We start from the raw sequence: 19462 nt of genomic DNA on the forward strand, positions 1-19462 counted from the left end.
AGAAAACATTTTTAAAAATTGAACAGAAAAACCATTATGAAAGGCACCAAGCTCTCATTTGTTAAATGACTTTGTGCTCTTGAAAAGAAATGTATAAAAAGCACATGTGCACACTGCTATGCATGATTTCCTTTGTTTGGATTTGAGAAGCAGTTTGACTGACAGAGATTCCAAACGAGAGAATCTTTGGGTACTAAAAGTCTTTTAGAGAAGAAGGTGAGACACAAGATTTCAGAGAGCACATTGTTCTGTGTCAGGTTATACTTAGCTCTGAACCACACTACTTTCCTGTCTATGTTTCATTTCCTGAGGTCTTGCCAAGTGATAAACAGACCCAGGCATGTGGTAGATTTGGGTTTTTTTTTTTTTTTTTTTTTTTTTAACACGAATCAGGTTGCTGGAGTTTGCTTAGTTAGAGGCATCAATTCGCTTCTGTGATCGTTATGGAAATGCTGGTATGAGGCCATCCGGAGACTATGGAGAGAAAATGGACATACTATGCTGTCTATTCCATCATCCAGATACACTTTGTCAGGGGTAAGGCTTCTAGTCATCCTTTCTTGTCATATCGGCGCTTAAGAGCCAAGTGCTATTTATTTAAAATGCCACGTGACTACTCCTGAAATTCATCACCAAAGGGCAAATCATTATGAAAGTTTTCAGTTATGTATTTAAGTGGCAGCTAACAGAGGTATGTTAGAGTCTAGAAATGATTACTAAAGAACACTAAAAACAAGAAGGGAACAGGTGATTTGGGCCACTGCTCTGAGGCATTTTCACCTATTTCCTTTCTAAGAGGATCTCTAGAGTAATTGGGAAATTGTGCTTCTTGGAAATGAAATGCTCTCCAAATGGTAGTCACAACAACTCCAGAATGCTGGAAAAATCACAAAGCCATCAATGCTCACAGATTCTTACTCAACTTTTTCTCTCTCAAGTATCCTTTTTCTTTTTGATATAACAAGCATTTCTCCTCCAAATACTGAGCTCTTTGGGAGTTGAACATATGTTGAATTTTAATGAGGTATATGTGGTTAAGGACCTGAGAGACCAAGTGGATCCTTATGACAGTGGGAAGCAACTCCTGAAGGGCCTATTTAAAAATAGAAGGTAGAAGATTAATCCTGCATTTCAGAGCATGTGGGTATTATAGTAAGTCACAGTGTCTTTCGAATCGACTGTGTTTTTCAGATCTAGTGATTTTTTTTTTTTTTTTAACTGTTATTGCAACAGAAGTTTTTAAGGCGAATACCTAAATCAAAGGAGACTTTGGAATATAATTCTGTAGATATGATCAGAGGCATGTTATCAGGGAAAGGATAGCTCACAGGGAGCTACATTAAACTGCATTAACTTCTGCCTACCCAAACTTTGACATCCATAAAAGTATAATAAATCCTTTTATTATCAAGTACTTTTAAGAGCCTTGTTTCTTCTCAGTTGCTGTCATCTTTTAATCTTTTCCCTTTGTGAGCTTTGGTGGTACTTGTCACAATAATATATCATTGCTGTAACAGTATTCCATGTTAATTCTAAAACTGAGGCCTAGACTATGGAAGACATGTCAAAGGCTCAATGTTTAACATAATTTAGGGGCTTGGTACCATTTGGTCAGAGAGGTGATGAGAGGGACTTTTCTTTTATGTCTAGAGTTTCAGAGTATTGCCTATAATGACCAAACAGTTTATCATTCGTGGAGCTTCTACCTGACATATTCTCTTTCCTCTTCCCTTCAGAAGACCTAACTATAAGGAGATAGAGACCCTTTTGATTTTATATGCTGAATGCCAAATGCCTTACTCTAACTCAACCAGTGTGAATTTGGGTGGTAGGTTGGAGGTCATGGAGAAAGCATAGGCTCTGGGCAAATGAATTCATGTCCTTTTACTGGAGATGTGACTTTTGACAAATCATTTAATCTCTCTGTTCCTACCCTGTTTCCTTGTTGGTAAATAGGGTTAACAACCTCACCATATAGGGTGTGAGGAGGACATCGAATGAAATAATATATGTAAAAGTCTTTTGTAAACACATACAAGAAACTGCTATATATACAGTAGTTACTTTTATAATTTCAGAAATTACCAGTGTGTGTTGTATATAGCTGTTGATTTATAACTGAAAGAAAAAAACAGTGATATTAAATATAAGAATGTTGTTAGTTGTCATTGCATTGGTCCACAACTCATGGTGACACCATGCACAATGGAATAAAATGTTCCCGGTGCTGTGCCTTTGGCACAATCACTTGTGGATAAAACTGTTGTGATTCATAGGGTTTTCACTAGCTGATTTTGGGAACTTGATTACCTGGCCTTTCTTCCTGGTCTCTCTTAATCTGAATGATCCATTGAAACCTGTTCATCATCATTGCTACACACTAGCCTCACTGGCAGATGAGTATTAGCTGCACATGAGGTACCTTGGCCAAGGTGTCCTGCATGGAAGGCAAGAATTGTACCACTGAACCACTCCCAAATATAAGGATATAAAAATAATTGTTGTAATAAGTTTGCTGGTGGGCTTACTTTTTAATAGGCTTAGTTTTATCCAGAGGTGGTCAGTGACCTTAAATTATTTTTTAGATAGAACAGACAGAGATAAACATTCAGAAGGCTAATTTCTTCTAGTTTCCCTGAGCGAAAACCAAAAACAAAATGAAACTCGCTGCCGTCAAGTCAATCCTGACTCACAGTGACCCCTCCTTGGGTTTCCAATGCAGTAGCTCTATGGAAGTAGATTGCCCAGTCTTCCTTCTGAGGAGTGGCTGCTGGGTTTGAACTGCCAGCCTTCTAGTTCACAGTCAAATGCCTTAGGCACTATGCCACCAGAGCTCATGCTTCCTTATTTGTATTGAGTCTCATGCCTCTCTGTGTGGATGATGCCCAAGCTCTCTTCCACCACTAGGGCAGCCAGGGAGAAACCTCCTCAGTTGTGCCCTCACCTTCTCAAAATGATCAGAGTTGTTAATTAAGAGTTACTGTATGGAAATCATGCAAACTGATGACTGATGTTCTTCCTTTTCAGGAATATGGGAAGAAACAATCAATGCAGGAGAAGCAGGAGAAAACATTTATGCTTTGCCTGGCTCCAATGTCAACTTGACCTGCCAAACACGAAAAAAAGCCTTCTTGGTGCAGATGCAATGGTCCAAGGTCACCAATAAGATGGACCTGATTGCCCTATATCACCCTCAACATGGCTTCTACTGTGCCAGTGAGAGTTCCTGTGAGTCACTTGTGGCCTTCACAGAATCTCCTGGTAATGTGATAAAATGGACTTTGCACTTACGGAATGTATCTTCCTCACTCAGAGGAAAGTATGAGTGTAGCTTTACTTTGTATCCAGAAGGCACTTGGACAAAAATCTACGACCTACTCATTCAGAGAAATGGTAAGCATAACTGGTAGAGGGAAGGAAGCACACACTTTCATTAAGCTCTCACTCATTCAATAAATATGTGTTATATGAGTCAGCACATACTAGGCGTGGTATACAACAGATAAGTAGAACCTCTAGTGGGAGAGAAAGAACTCAGCCAAATAGTTTCACAAATAAGCATAAAAATGCAAAAGTGATAAGAGCTAATAATAATAATCACAACAGTACTGTGAAAGAGTATTTAATAGAGGCTAGGAAAATTATTCCTAAGGAAGTAACACTTGAGCTGTGGTGTGAGGTCTGAGTAGATGTTAATGTTATTTGCGAAGGAGGACATTTATGTGTGACACAGAGAGTGGGTTCAGCATGTGTGAAGGGCTGTGTGGTGTTTCAGGAAATGGGGAAATGCCTGTGAGATGGCACTGCAGATATTTAAGGATGGGGCTGGAGATGTGGTAAAAACCACATCATGTTGGACATTGTCAGAGCTTTGATTTTTATCCTAGGAGCCGTGGGAGGACAGTGAAATATACACAACAAAAAGATGGCATAAAATTGCCATTGTGAGTATGACTGTGTTATAAAAAGATCATGCTGGCTGCAGTTTGAGAATGGAGTGAAGGTATACAAAAAGGACATGTGAAGACAAGTGACATGACTACCTTAGTATCCCATAGGAGTGAGAGTGGTGCTTTAAGTAGATACAGAAAGAAATATAACAGATTTTGTGTTTTGGGCCTTATATAGATATGACTTGATAATAGATTGGATATAGGAAGAGGGAAGCATGGGTGAAGGAGAGGAAAATATGAAAGATGACATCTGAATGTTTGGCCTGCATGCCTGGACAGTGGTCCTATTCACTGAGAAGGAAGACAAAGGAAGGCTACCAGGTTTATGGGGGGGATTTATGAATGTGGCTTTGGATATGTTGAGGATAGGACAGATAGATACAGATGGTAAGGAGACTGTTAGACATGTAGCATTTATGCCACACAGGCTTCAGAAACCTTCATTTGGAGGCAGGAATCCTCGCTTTAAAGTCTAGTTCATTTCTGGTCAAGTCACCTGTCATACAAACTTGCTGAGACTATCTGGAAAATGATGATAATAATGCCTCCCCTAAATTACTTGGTCCTAAAGTCAAATTACTTCCATTTCTACTAATGAAAATGAAAGCCAACAAATGGAAAACACACTGGAAATGGAGTATTTTTAACTCAGGGAAAAGTGGTCTGATATAAGCAAAAGCAACAAAAATTAACTCATGAAGGCCATGATAAAGGAGGCGGGGAGCTGTCCAGGACAAGCAACAGGGATGGATTTATTACCTCTGTTCTGTGGCTTATCTCTTCTCTTCCCCAAGACCAAGACATTGAAACAGTCCACTTATAGACCAGGACCCCTTCTACCATTACCTAATGATGCTGTGTTTTCACTGTTGTTTCTCAATGGGAAAAGTACTTGAGTTCAGTTGGGGGTGCTGGGGTATGGATGAATAAACAGAAATAAGGAGGACTGTACACAACTCCAGTGGTGTAGTGGTTAAGGCATTTGGCTGCTAACCAAAAGGTCAGTGGATCAAACCCACAGCTGCTTCACAGAAGAAAGATAAAACAGTCTCCTTCTATAAGGATTTACAGCCTTGGAAACCTAATAGGGATTGCTATGAGTTTGAATAGACTCGATGACAATGAGGTTTTTTTGTTTTTTTGAGTTTTTCTTGGGTACACATCAATATTTAGTTACACATACTTTGATGTCAGGAACATTAGATTTGAATGTTTGGCTCTACTACTTAGAATATATATGATCTTAACAAGTGATTTCAAGTGTCTAAGCTTTTCTTTCTTTACATAAATCATATGGAAAATAATAATGCCTCCTTCATTCCAGTTGCTGCCACGTGTACTCTGACTCATGGTGACCACTTGTGTGTCAGAGATGACCTGTGCTCCGTGGGGTTTTCAATGGCTAATTTTTCAGAAGTAGATCAACTAGGTTTGCTTCTGAGGTGCCTCTGGGTGGACCCAATTCCAACCTTTCAGCTAGCACTATCTGGGGATTCTACCTCTTTCATGTTGAAGTTGCCACATTTGTCTGTCAGTTTGTTGTACTTTGGTGGCTTGCATGTTGCTGTGAGGCTGGAGGCTATGCCACAGGTATTTCAAATACCAGCAGAGTCACCCATGGTGGACAGGTTTCAGCAGAGCTTCCAGACTAAGACAGACTCAGGAGAAAGAAGGGGCCATCACTTCTCATAGAATTGACTATTGAAAACCTTATGAATAGCAGTGAAGCACTGTCTGATATATCACTGGAAAAATTTATGATTAGCCCTGAAACACTGTCTAATATAGTGCTGGATGACGGGCCCCTCAGGTCCACACTCAGAGGCACCACCTCTTTCATAGTTACCTTTATGTTGATGATTAAATGAGATAATCTGTGTAAAGGACTTAGCGTAGTTTCTGCCAAAGGGTAAAAGGTTGGTAAATGTTAGCTTGTGTTAAAAGTAGTAGTAATAATGAGTCAACTCAGTTTCTCAATTTTTATTAAAAATCAGCCCTCCTCTCTCTCTTCTTATATTGGCCTAATTTGGAGCCCAACAGGACATTTGTTATCTGTGTTAGCATAAATGCACACTGACCTTAACTTTAGATGTAGATTTTATATCTTTTGTTCGAACCACTAGACAACCATTGTACATCTGAGGACATAATGCCTGACAAAATGAGCTGATGTGTGGATATATGGTGGTTCAAAATGAAGATAACAATGGAGAAGAGGTACTGAGTTATTCAAAAAGGAGACTGGCATTGCTTCTAAGGAAAATACATTTCTTAAGATAAAGGGCAACCTAACGGGGCTAAGCTTGTACAGTTACCAACCACAAATCATTAGAGAGGCAGAAGCCATAACTATATCATTTGTGGCTGGAAAATTTCCAGTCCTTTGATTCTAATTTTGCTGTTCAGATGAAAAGCAGTGGCTTCAGCCTTATAGCAACTGTTCTGGTGTTGTGTATTTAGGTACAATGGAAGCAAAATGGAAAGGAGCAAAACAGATGGGGACAAGTATCCCTTGCCAAAAGAGTGATCAAAAAAGTAAGCCTGGTTGAAGGCCATGGAGTAGACACATAACTAGAGGAGGCAGTTGCCTTCTGAGATTCCTATCAAGTCCCCACTCAGCATCCACCTTTTCTCCATTTATTCATCTTCTTTAGTTTCTTCTCCTTTCATTTGTGCTATTTCTCTCTGATACTTTTGTGCTATCTTCAAGTTTATAAGCTAGTCAGGTAAGCAAAACACCTATGAAATGCCAATACTTGTGAAGTGCATAAACAAATGCAAACTGAAGTGGTGTAAAGGAATCTAAATACAAAAATGGCCAGCAATCAGAAGCAGTTGGGTTAATCACCTCTTTCTGTTTACTTTCTGTTGTCATCTGAGTCATTGCCTTCCCTGTATGCTCATAAAACTGTATCTAAATCCTGTCCCCCTGCTCCCAGAAGGCATAGCTGAAAAAGGACTCTGTTCTGTTTTCACAGCATGTTGTTCCTGCATGTGTCTTAGTGGCTGTGAATGGGGGTGAAAATATGATAAACTGTTTGATATTTTCTTCTTTTTCATTTTCACTTGGCAAGGTTTCCCCTTAGGTTAGAAACTTTTTAATTATTCCAAGAATACAGTATTCTAAGTTAAGCTTTGGGTTATTGCAATCTTCTAAAATTTTTATAATTTAGTATTACTGGACATCATCATACATTTTTAAATTTGAGGTTAAGAGGATTAATTATAATAGTATAGTCCTGTTATTATTCCCCAAATTACAACAAAAACCTTAAACCATTTGCCATCAATTTGATTCAAATCCATGGTGATCCCATGTATTGCAAAGTATAACTGTGCTCCATCTTCAGAGCTATAATCTTTGTGAAAGCAGATCACCAGGGCTTTCTTCTAAGGCACATCTGGGTGTTAGGACCACCAACATTTCAGTTAGTAAAAAAAAAAAAAAAAAAAACAAAAACCCACTGCCATCAAGTTGGATCCGACTCATAGTAACCCCTCCTAGGGTTTCTGAGGTGGCATCACTATGGAAGTAGATTGCCCAACCTTCCTTCTGAGGAGTGGCTGGTGGGTTTGAACTGCCAGCCTTCAGGTTAGCAGTCAAATGTCTTAGGCACTATGTCACCAGAGCTCCCTTTCAGTTTGTAGTAGTGTACTTAACTGTTTACACTATGAGGAACTCCTTAACAAAAGTCGTAGGGAGCTGTTAGTGTTGTTACGGGAAGTAGTAGTAGAAGGAGGAGGAGTAATAGAATTAGCAACAACAGTACTAATCCTGTCTAGGATCGTAATTTTTATTGAATCTGAATGCTGGCTCTCCTGAAATTCTTGCATTTTCCTTATTCAGATATTATTGTTTGACAGATATTTTTGTGTGTATATACTTACAGTGCTAGACACTGAGGATACAGTGATGTACAATATGAACTTGACCCTGCCCTCATGAATCATGAAGTCCAATGGGAGGAGACAGACATTAACTAAATGAGCAGAAACACAAATGTCAAATTGCAACAATGGGAAGTGCAATAGCAGTGAGGAAGTAGATAATGTTATGATACCACTTATTGGAGAAATGATGCTTCAGCAGAAGTTTACCAGGTAAAAGTAGGTGGGTACAGAACATCCTTGGGTGGGAAATGATATAATCTACACAGAATTTAAAAAGGAGCTATGGTGGCACAGTGCTTAAGGTATTTGGCTGCTAACCAAAAGGTCAGCAGTTTGAATCCACCAGTGGCTCCATATCCTAGGCATTAGCAATCTGAAATAGGCTGGTTTTGGCCATTTTGAATCAGACAACTATATGATCTACTATGCTGGGAATGACAAATTGAAGAGGAATGTTGTGGCATTCATCATCACAAAGAATGTTTCAAGATCTATCCTGAAGTACAGTGCTGTCACTGATAGGATAATAGCCAGACACCTAAAAGGAAGCCCAGTTAATACTACTATTATTCAAATTTACACACTAACCACCAAAACCAAAGACAAGGAAACTGAAGATATTTACCAACTTCTGCAGTCTGAAATAGACCAAACATGCAATCAAGATGTGTTGATTATCACTGGTGATTGGAATGCAAAAATTGGAAGTAAATAAGAATCACTGTCAGTTGGGAAATATGGCTGTGGTGATAAAAAATAATGCTGGAGATTGCATTATAGAATTTTGCAAGACTAACAACTTATTCATTGAAAATACCTTTTTTCAACATCACAAATGATGGCTATACACGTGGACTTCACCAGATGGAATACACAGGACTCAATTAGATCTGTGGAAAGAGGTGAAGGAGAAGATAAATATCTACAGCCAAAATACAGCCAGGAACTGACAGTGGAACAGACCATCAGTTACTTATATGCAAGTTCAGGTTGAAGCTGAAGACAATTAAAGGAAGTCAGAAAGGCCAAAATATGACCTGGATTATATCCTTCCTGAATTTAGAGACCATCTAAACAATAGATTTGATGCTTTGGACCACAATGACTGAAAACCAGAGGAATTGTGGGATGACATCAAGAACATCATCCATGAAGAAAGCAAAAGGTCATTAAAAAGACAGGAAAGGAAGAAAATGTCAAAATGAATGTCAGAAGAGACTTTGAAACTTGCCCTTGAATGGAAAGTAGCTAAAGCAAATGGAAGAAATGACAAGATAAAAGAGCTGAACAGAAGATTTCAAAGAGCAGCTTGAACAGACAAAGCCTATTACTATAATGATATAAACTTAGACCTGGAGTTAGAAAACCGAAAGGGAAGAACACACTTGGCATTTCTCAAGCTGAAAGAACTGAAGAAAAAATTTAAGCCTCGAGTTGGAATATTGAAAGATTCTATGGGTAAAATATTGAATGATTCAGGAAACATCAAAAGAAGATGGAAGGAATACACAGAGTCACTGTACCAAAAAGAAATGGTTGATGTTCATCCATTTCAGGAGGTGGCATATGATCAAGAACCAATAGGAAGAAGTCAAAGCTGTACTGAAAGAACTGGTGAAGAGCAAGGCTCCAGGAATTGAAGGAATACCCATTGAGATGTTTCAACAAATAGATGCTGCACTGGAGGCAATCACTTGTCTATGCCAAGAAATTTGGAAGACAGTTACCTGGCCAACTGACTAGAAAAGATCCATATTTGTATCCCTTCCAAAGAAAGATGATCCCACAGAATGTGGAAATTATTGAACAATAACATTAATATCACATGCAAGTAAAATCTTCCTGAAGATAATTTAAAAAATGGTGGCAGCAATATATTGACATAAAACTTTCAGATGTGCAAGCTGGATTCAGAAGAGAATGTATGTTCTAGTTACCTAGTGTTGCTCTGATGAGAAATATACCACAAATGGGATGACCTTAACAACCAGGAGTTTATTCTTACAATTTGCAGTCCAAGTTAAAAGTGCCAGGCTCCAGGGGCTGGGTTGAGGGCAACCTTGGGGTCCAGCTCTGCCTCCTGATCCCAGCCCACTGGAGCTACAGGCCTTTCTTCACTCAAACAGCTGCTGCCTGCTGAGGCTGGAAGTCCCAAGGTTGACAAGTAAAAAAGACACAGTCCCGAAGTTACCAGACCACATGGCAGTCCATTAGCTTAAGTCCATTTAAGTCCCAAGGTCGGCAGAACATGGCAGACTGCTGAGCAACGACATGGCTACATTCAGGGTCCAAGCATGCCATAGGCTAGAGACCATTCTCAAATCTTTTCCTTATATACAGGAAGCAGACCACATACCCAAAAGCAGCTAGTCAGCTGCTCATAGTAGATTCCACCATGGAGTTGATTACCAGTCTCATCATGGGAAATACTACATCCAGCTGCCCAGCCACTCAACCAGGACTAGCCAAGTTGACATACAAACATAACCATCACAAAGTGGAATGAAGAATATCATTGGTAGTGTCAGATGGATCTTGGCTGAAAGCAAAGAATACCAGAAAGATAATTACTTGTGTTTTATTGACTACACAAAAGTGTTTGATTGTTTGGATCATAATAAATTATAGATAACGTTGAGAAGAAAAGGAATTCCAGAACACTTGATTGTGCTCATCAGGAACCTGTACCTAGATCAGGAGGCTATCTTTCGAACAGAACAAGGGGATACTAAATGGTTTATAATCAAGAAGGGATTACATCAAGGTTGTATCCTTTCACTATACATATTCAATCTGTATGCTGAACAAATAATCTGAAAAGCTGAACTATATGAAAAAGAATGTGACATCAGGATTAGAGGAAAATTCATTAACAACCTGTGGTACTCAGAAGACTCAATTTTGCTTGCTGAAAGTGAGGTTGACTTGAAGTATTTACTGATGAAGATTAAAGACTTCAGTCTTCAGTATGGATTACATCTCAACATGAAGAAAATGAAAATCCTCACAACCAGGCAAATAAACAGCATCATAATAAATGGAGAAAAGATTGAAGTTGTTAAAGATTTCATTTTACTTGGTTCCACAATCAACACCAATGGAAGCAGCAGTCAAGACATCAGAAAACATTTGCACTAAGCAAATCTGCTGCAAAAGACTTCTTTCAAGTTCTGAAGAGCAAAGATGTCTCCTTAAAGACTAAGGTGCACCTAACCCAAGCCTGGTATTTTCAATCACTTCATATGCATATGAGAGCCGGACAATGAACAAGGAAGACTGAAGAAGAGTTGATGCTTTTGAGTTGTGGTGCTGGGAAAGAATATTGAAAGGATCATGGACTGCCAAAAGAATGAACAAATCTGTCCTGGATGAAGTGCAGCTGGAAGGCCCCTTCGACGTGAGAATGGCCAGACTTCACCTCACCTACTTTGGTCATGTTGTCAGAAGGGACCATTCTCTGGAGAAGGATTTCATGCTTGGAAAAGTGGAGGGTCATTGAGAAAGGAGAAGGCCTTCAATGAGATGGATTGATGCAGTGGATGCAGTGATGGGCTCAGGTACAGTGAGGATCATGAGGCTGGCACATGACTTGGTAGCATTTCATTCTGTTGTAGATAGGGTTGCTGTGAGTTGGAGCCAACTCTTCGGCACCTAACAACAACAATAATAATGGCTAATGATTGTGAACATTTCTTCATTTGTCTGTTGGCCACCTGAATATCCTCTTTGGTGAAGTGTCTATTCATGTCTTCTGCCCATTTTTTAATTGGATTGTTTGTCTTTTTGTTGTTGAGGTGTTGGAGTATTCTATAAATTTTAGAGATAAGTCCCTTGTCACATATGTCATTACCAAATATTTTTCCTAATCTGTAGGTTCTCTTTTTACTCTTTTGGTGAAGTTTTTGGACGCACATAAAAATTTAACTTTTAGAAGGTCCCATTCATCTAGTTTATCTCTTGCTGTTTGTGCATTTTGCATTATGCTTGGCAGTCTATTTATGCCATATATTCCAAAACCAAACCAAACTCACTGCTGTCAAGTCAGATCCAACTCATAGCAACCCTTCCTTCGGTCTCTGAGGAAGTATCACTACAGAAGTAGATTGCCCAATCTCCCTTCTGAGGAGTGGCTGGTGGGTTTGAAGTGCCAGCCTTCTGGTTAGCAGTCAAATGCCTTAGGCACTACACCACCAGAGATAAATAGAGACATACAAAAGTTGGCATATAAATAGGTGGGTATGTGATTCTTAATCTATAGAAGAGATTTAAATGAAGATATAATTTGGTGAGTCATCTAAATATGGGTGCTAATTGAAGACCCAGGTGTGAAGGAAATCATCTAGGGAAAGAAAACTGAGAAGAGCAGAGCAGAGTCATCACAGGGTCCATGGTGCTAGGTGGAGAAAGATGAGTCTTCAAAACATTAGGAATGAAAAGAGAAAAAAAAAAAAAAAGTAAAGCTTTAGTAATAAAATCAAGAGAGTGAGGTCACAGAAATCTAGGAAAATATTTTATAAAAGGAGTGCCATCAATTCTGATGTTTCTGAGAGGAAAACAGTGGTTATATAGATTATCTGATTGCATGTAGGAACATGGAAACCATTGATCACCTTTGTTGTTGTTTGTTGTTATGTGTTGTCAAGTCAGCCCTGACTCATGGCGACTCCTCCTTGGGTTGCCGAGGCAGTTTCACTATGGAAGTAGATTGCCCAACCTTCCTTCCGAGGAGTGGCTGGTGGGTTTGAACCGCCAGCCTTCTGGTTAGCAGTCAAGTGCCTTAGCCACTATGCTACCAGAGCTCCAAGGATCACCTTGTTGTTGTTGTTGTTATGTGCCGTCGAGTCAGCCCTGACTCATAGCGACCCCTCCTTGGGTTTCCGAGGCGGTTACGGAAGTAGGATTGCCCAACCTTCCTTCCGAGGAGTGGCTGGTGGGTTTGAACCGCCAGCCGTCTGGTTAGCAGGCAAGTGTCTTAGCCACTATGCTACCAGAGCTCCAAGAACTATTTCAGTGGCATTATAGAGTTAGAAGTCAGACTGGAGAGAGAAGACGAGTGAGCAGAAGACAAGGAATTAGAAACAGCTAGTGCTGACAAATGTTTCACAAAATTTGTCAGTAATAGTGAGAAGGGTTTGAGTACTCACATGAGGGTTTTGGTTGTCATTATGGTGGTGGTTTTAATTAGTGACATACTTGATTAAGAGCCAATGGACATTATCTGGTTGACAGGGAGTAGTTAAATATTCTATAGAGAATATAAGATAAATAAGTTAAGGTTTCTGAGAAAATAAAGAATAGGATCCATAACACAAGAGTTAAGACTACCTGAAGAAGAAAAAAAAAGGATTGCTTTCTTTTTTTCATAAACAGGAGAGTGGAGAAGATACAATGAGTACATATGATGAGGGAAGGGCTTTCTTCTATTATTTTCTCTAAAATAAGAAATAAAATAATTCTTATAGATTTGACTCCTCATTGTCTTTCTCTGGTTCTTGGGACATGAGCAAGTGGCCTTCCTCCTGACCCACAGATTTGGGACTTACCAGCCTCCATAACTGCATAAGCCATTTCCTTGAATAATCATTTTTTTTTTACTCTCCTTTTCTTTCTGTTTCTGTCCTTCTATATCTATCTATATAGATAGATACATACATATGTTTCACTTGTTTTGCTTCTGTAAACAATTCAGCCTAAGATATTAGGATTGCATTATCTATGAATACAGATAGGCTTAGTCTTCATTTAAAAAAAATCTTATAGAGAGAAGAATGAGGCTTCAAGAAAGGAATTGGAGAAAGGATGGTATAACTACTGTGGATGGAAGAGAAAGGAGTTTACTAGGTAAACGTATTTGGATTTTTCGTCAGTGTTTAGCATCCATTTGAATATGTTATAAAATCATAGTGAAAATAATTTGTATTATTGTGGCTTTCTCTAGAAGCACTTGGCTGCACTGGACATTAAAAAGTGGTTAGTTAGATTCAGCTATAGAAGGATACTTTTTAGATCAGTGTAAAGAAAAGTAGCAAGGGAATTAGGCAGTATTACCGAAAGTGTTAATGAAATGATGGATTATGCAGTGTTAGCTGGATAATGAGGGAAGCAAAGAAAAAAGAAAGCTGATGAATTGGGAGAAAGTAGGGAGATCAACTCATTAAAAGACCCCCAAAAATTAGAGAATATTTGAGGTGAGACTAGATGCATAGACTGGTAGAAAAGATGTTTGTAGGCAGAGAGTGTGTGGTTTAAATTAGTGATTTTGGATGTGGGACAATTATAGGTGGTAATAAGGTCCAGTATGTGATTGTGAGGGTCCGTAGCTAAAACGGTATAAAGATGAAAGTGAGCAGAACTGAGAAGCCAGGTGTTGGATAGGTCAACTACATGGTCATTAATATCACCAGGTTTATGGCAGGTCTGAGGCTGGAGAGGAGTATTGCAATCCAGATATCAGTCTTCCTATGAGTAATGAAGGATGATTGGGAAATTATAACAAGGATGTGCAAACTTTTCCTCTGATGTGCCAGATAATAAATACTTTAGGCTTTGTAGTCCATATGGTCACTGTTAAAATTTACTCAACTCTGCCATTGTAGCATGAAAGCAACTGTAGAAAACATGCAAATGAATAGGCCTGGCAGTGTTCCTATAAAATGCAGCAAACCATATTTGGCCCACAAACCATACCTTGACAACCCCTGGATTAGAGAATAATAGCAGTGAATTGGTGAATAGAAAAGCCTGTTTCCTTTTTCTCAGTGTTACATATAGCTAGCAGCACCTGAGACAACTTTAGACAATTCATGAAGAAACTTTATGAAAAATTCCAAATATATACAACATGATATAGAATAGTATAGTAAATTCCTATGTAGTGATCACATACCTTTAACAAATATCAACTCATATCCAATCTTGTTTCATGTAAATCCTTATCTACTGCCCCTTCCCAGAGCACTCTGAAAACAATTCAAGATATCCAACTGACTCTAGTATGACTCTTAAAGGATAAGAATCCTATAAGCATACACACAGGCAGAATACCACTATCAGACCTTGTTGCTATTAGGTGCTTTCAAGTCATCTGACTCATAGCGACCCTGCGTACAACAGAATGAAACACTGCCTGGTCGTGTGCCAGCCTCATGATGCCTGCTATACCCAAGCCCATCATTGCAGCCACTGTGTCAATCCATCTTGTTAAGGACCTTCCCCTTTTTTGTTGACCCTCCACTTTACCAAGCATGATATCCTTTGGCAGAAAATGGTCCCTTCTGACAACATGGCCAAAGTAGATCAGATGAAGTCTGGCCATTCTCACTTCCAAGGAGCATTCTGGCTGCACTTCTTCCAGGACAGATTTGTTCATTCTATTTGCAGTCCATGGTAATTTCAGTATTCTTCGCCAACACCACAACTCAAAAGCATCAATTCTTCTTTGGTCTTCCTTATTCATTGTCCAGCTCTCACATGCATAGGAGGCGATTGAAAATACCATGGCTTGGGTTAGGTGCACCTTAGTCTTCAAGGAGACGTTTTTGCTCTTCAGCACTTGAAAGAAACCTTAACATTTTTTATTAATCCTCAATATAATCAAATAACTAGTCAGTTCTTGATTGTTTCATAATTTCTTTTTTTACATTTTATTTGTTTCAATTAGGATTCATATAAATTCCATATATTGTGATTATGGGAAAATTATCTTAATCTGAAATTTATCTTATACCTCTTGTATTTCCTTTACAATGTATTTGTGAGTAAATTAGATCACATGTCCTGTAGAACTACCCACAGTGATGTATTCCGCTGGCTTCCTGCCCCACTTGCCTCTGAAAGATCTCTTGGGGGGACTGACCCTGCATTTGGCTGTCAATAAATAGCCGTGCAGTACTGTTATCTCCTGGTCATATCTTTTGTCTTGATCTGCTCCAAATTCTGTCAAACTCAATACATCAAGTCACCTTTTATTTCAAGAAATTTTCTTCAATTGTAGTTTTTAGTATTTATTCATTCCATTGTTTTGATTTTTTTTCAAGTACCTATTAAATATATTTTTAGGCTTTTTGTTTATTACTTTCTCTTTTATCCATATTTTTAATTTCTTTTACTTTAAAAGTTTCTCCATCCTATTTTCATTTCTCTTAATGCATTAGTTTTTGTATTTTTATGCTTGTTTTTACTCTAGTTTGATCTTTATTTCTACTGATTTTTTTATTATTTCTAATCATTTGCTGAGTTCTGTCACTTAGCTTTCATAATTTATATTTATGCCAATTGCCTCATGTATGCTTTTCTAAAATCCCACAGCTTATATAACGTTATTTATTTTAGCTCATTTTAAAACATTGGGTTACAGTTTTTATTTATTTTGTGATCATGTCTTTATATTATCCTGTCATTGTTGCAGGGATGTTATTATACTCTCTCGTCCTTTTTCCTTTTAATATCTTTGTACATCACTCTACCTAATTGGTTTTCTGTTTTTGAAGGACCTCTGATAGCATAGTGGCTAGAGTATTCAGCTGCTCATCAAAAGGTCAGTGTTCAAAACCACCAGCCACTCTGTGGGAGAAAAATGAGGCAGTCTGCTTCTGTAAAGATTTACAGCCTTAGAAATCATTTGGGAGTAGTGCTAGCCTGTCCTATAGGGTAGCTGTGAATCAGAATTGACTCAATGGCAATGGGTTTGATTTTGATTTTGGTTTATTGCTTATACTTAAGTTTAATTCATTTTTCTTTTTCTTTTGACCATGGAAATGTGGGTAAATGAGCTTTTCTAGTGCTTTTCAATGTCCCTAGAGCACTCTCTTCTGTTATTTACACTATAAATAATATGTCCTTATAATTTCTGAGGTTTGGTTCCTTTGCTCCTATCCTTCATTTTTATCTGAATTATTGTCTTGCTTTCTCCTATGGGACTAGTTCTACTCAGTTTTGATCCTTTTCCTGGGATTTCTCTTCAGTGTAGAGTCTATCCTAAAAAGCCTTTTCTTTTCCAGAAAAGACAAATTTTTCTAATTTGCTTTGACTGCACTGCTGATTTGGTGCCTGCAAGCCCCTCCCCCACTTCTGCTGCTTTTTGTCAAATTAGCCTTCCTGGTTTTCCAGTTATTGCTTGTGGTGTTCTTGGGTTCTTTGCTTCCAAGGGTTACTAGAAGCCCACTTGATTTTCTTGTTTCTTTCTGACAGTTTTTGCTACCACAATGGTCTAGTGGTTTGTTCCTACCTGTCAGTGGAGGTATAGTGTTATGTCATTTTCTTCTATATTATGTCTACATGTTTTCAGTTCTGCTACTCCAGGTCATCTGTCCTTTTTTTATAGGGTGTTCAGTTACCAATTGCCTCATTTCTGTTATGCTACTTCTACTGCCAACTTCCCAGAATCCAGAAAAACTTTTCAAAAATGTAATAGTTATGTAGTTGGGTAATATGTATTAACATATAACATCAAGCTGATTTCATGGACTTCACAGATAATCATGCTTAGATCAGTTTCTATTAAAAAAAACTAGATAAAATGTGCAATAATTTCAAAAATAAAGTTAAATAGTAGTACTTTTGGTATAAACCCCCCCCCAAAAAAAAAAATCAAACTCACTGCCATCTAGTCAATTATGACTCAGAGTGACCCTTCCTTGGGTTTCCCAGGCAGTATCTCTACGGAAGTAGATTGCCCAGTCTTCCCTCTGGTGGTATACAAATCACTCCATTTGGAAATACTATTATAGCTAAATGTTTTTAACTATAAAGAACAGTTTTGTTCTGTTTTGTTTATTTTTAATATGTGGTTAGAGTAATTGTCGGTAAGTAATGATGCAGAGCAAGCAAGGAACCAATCCTGTTTCCTGGCCTTGAGAAATTAAAGGTGCAAGAGAGTAAACACCATCATTTGAAATGCCACAGGGAAGAGGTAACCTACACAAGCCTGGTTTAAATTAAGGAAAGGAGGAGGAAGGAGTTTTCAGGATGAAGATAATCTGATACATCTGAGAAGTTAAAATATAACAGTGACCTAAGATTACATATCACATTCCTAAACTGAAAAATATTCTTTAATTTTTTTCTAATTATACTCTTAGTAGCAATGAGAACATTCCAACTCTTTAACTCATTAATTCTACTTCTGGAAATTTATCTCATGTAGCTAAATGGTCAGTAGAAATCTATTGCTAAAAGGATTATTCTTGCCACTTAGCAGGTAATATTTTAAAATAAAATAAAAACTCAAATTAAAAGAGCATACGGATTCAATAATTAGAAATGATTAAAACCATAAAGAGTTTATATGATAGAATAACATAAAGCCTTTAAAAATTGATCATGAATAGTTCAAAAATCATGCAAAAAACTTAAATAAAAATATAAGTATCATTGGTAAAATAGAATTGCAAAGTATGAGAAAGTATACTTGCTTACATATAAGATTTGTATTAAGAAAAAATCCAGATCTTCAAAATATTAGGATAGTTGAGTTAATTTCCACTTACAAATTGCCTTTTGATGTTATTACAGTTTATTTTCAAGTGTCTATGCATATGCATACAGTTTTCCCAAAAGAGGAGGTATTTGCCTCATATTACCTTAAAAATGTAAATAATTTGTTAATAATGCTTCTTCAGAGTTTGCTTGTATATTTTTCCATATCACTCCTTCTTTACAGGAATGTTTCCAAGCAATAAAAAGAAATGTAGAGGCTAGGGGATAAAGTTTTATATTCTTCTATCTGACAGAGGAAATGTAACCTGAAGACTAAAGCTCTAATCTGGGGTTAAAGCAGAGGAACATGCCAAATGACCAGCTGCATTCTGATAGAGCAGTTTCCCTGTAATATTTCCATGATAAGCAACTCTGTGCTTTTCAGTGGCTCAGTTTTGCTACCTAAAAATGAGGTCTATAGTAGGGTTTTGCCTGTTCACTTCACAGGTGTGTGCTGAGGATAGATGAGCCTGTATACTAAAACCATTCTCATTTCTTGATTGAAAAGCACTTTATAAACCAATTGAAGTTCCATGTCTTTTCCACCTTATATTTTGTTACAGTTACACAGGATGAATGGAGAAGCAGTCATACAATAGAAATAGAGATAAATCAGACTCTGGAAATACCATGCTTTCAAAACATCTCCTCAGAAATTTCATCTTCATTCACCTTTGCATGGTTGGTGGTAAGTGTTGCCCTTTTCAGTGAAAAACTGCAATGATCTTTAAATATTAATGAAGTAAAAATGAATAACGAGTAATAACAAGGAAGGCGGCATCCTGGATAAGAGGCAGGCAGTATGTGGGAGGTTGAGGAAAGGTTGGGCAGCAAGGAGAAGACATTAAGATTTCTTCTAACTCAGCAAGCCTCAGAGTGGATGAATGCAGTCAATTAATTTAGAAATTGGCTTCTAAAGGTTAGTTTCTATTTCAAAGTAGATTTCAAGCCATCATTACGGAGAGAACAGGATGTGGTAGTACACTAGAAAGGAGCTGCAACCCTCAGAAGCCCCTACTCACAAATATTTGTTTCACAAACAACATATGCAGAGAGATAGGCCTCTCTTCCCAGAGCCCTTACCACGGACATGGGAGGTATGTGGGATATATAGCCCATTGCTTTAGATCAAGAAACACAAA

At 38.0% G+C, this 19462-nt stretch overlaps 1 protein-coding gene across 1 annotated transcript in view; it reads left to right on the top strand.

The window, feature by feature from the left end:
• The first annotated feature begins 476 nt into the window (after positions 1–476).
• CD96 (CD96 molecule) overlaps positions 477–19462 on the top strand; it is a 165933-nt gene continuing 146947 nt past the window's right edge. Inside the window, exons 1-3 of the mRNA XM_007947438.1 lie at positions 477–537; positions 3028–3393; positions 18884–19008. Of these exons, the coding sequence (XP_007945629.1) occupies positions 477–537; positions 3028–3393; positions 18884–19008 (552 nt within the window). The remainder of the gene's footprint in view (positions 538–3027; positions 3394–18883; positions 19009–19462) is intronic.

Source organism: Orycteropus afer, unplaced genomic scaffold, assembly GCF_000298275.1.
Source record: "Orycteropus afer afer isolate SDZICR_OR568_19922 unplaced genomic scaffold, OryAfe1.0 scaffold00184, whole genome shotgun sequence".
NCBI classification, from domain to species: Eukaryota; Metazoa; Chordata; class Mammalia; order Tubulidentata; family Orycteropodidae; genus Orycteropus; species Orycteropus afer.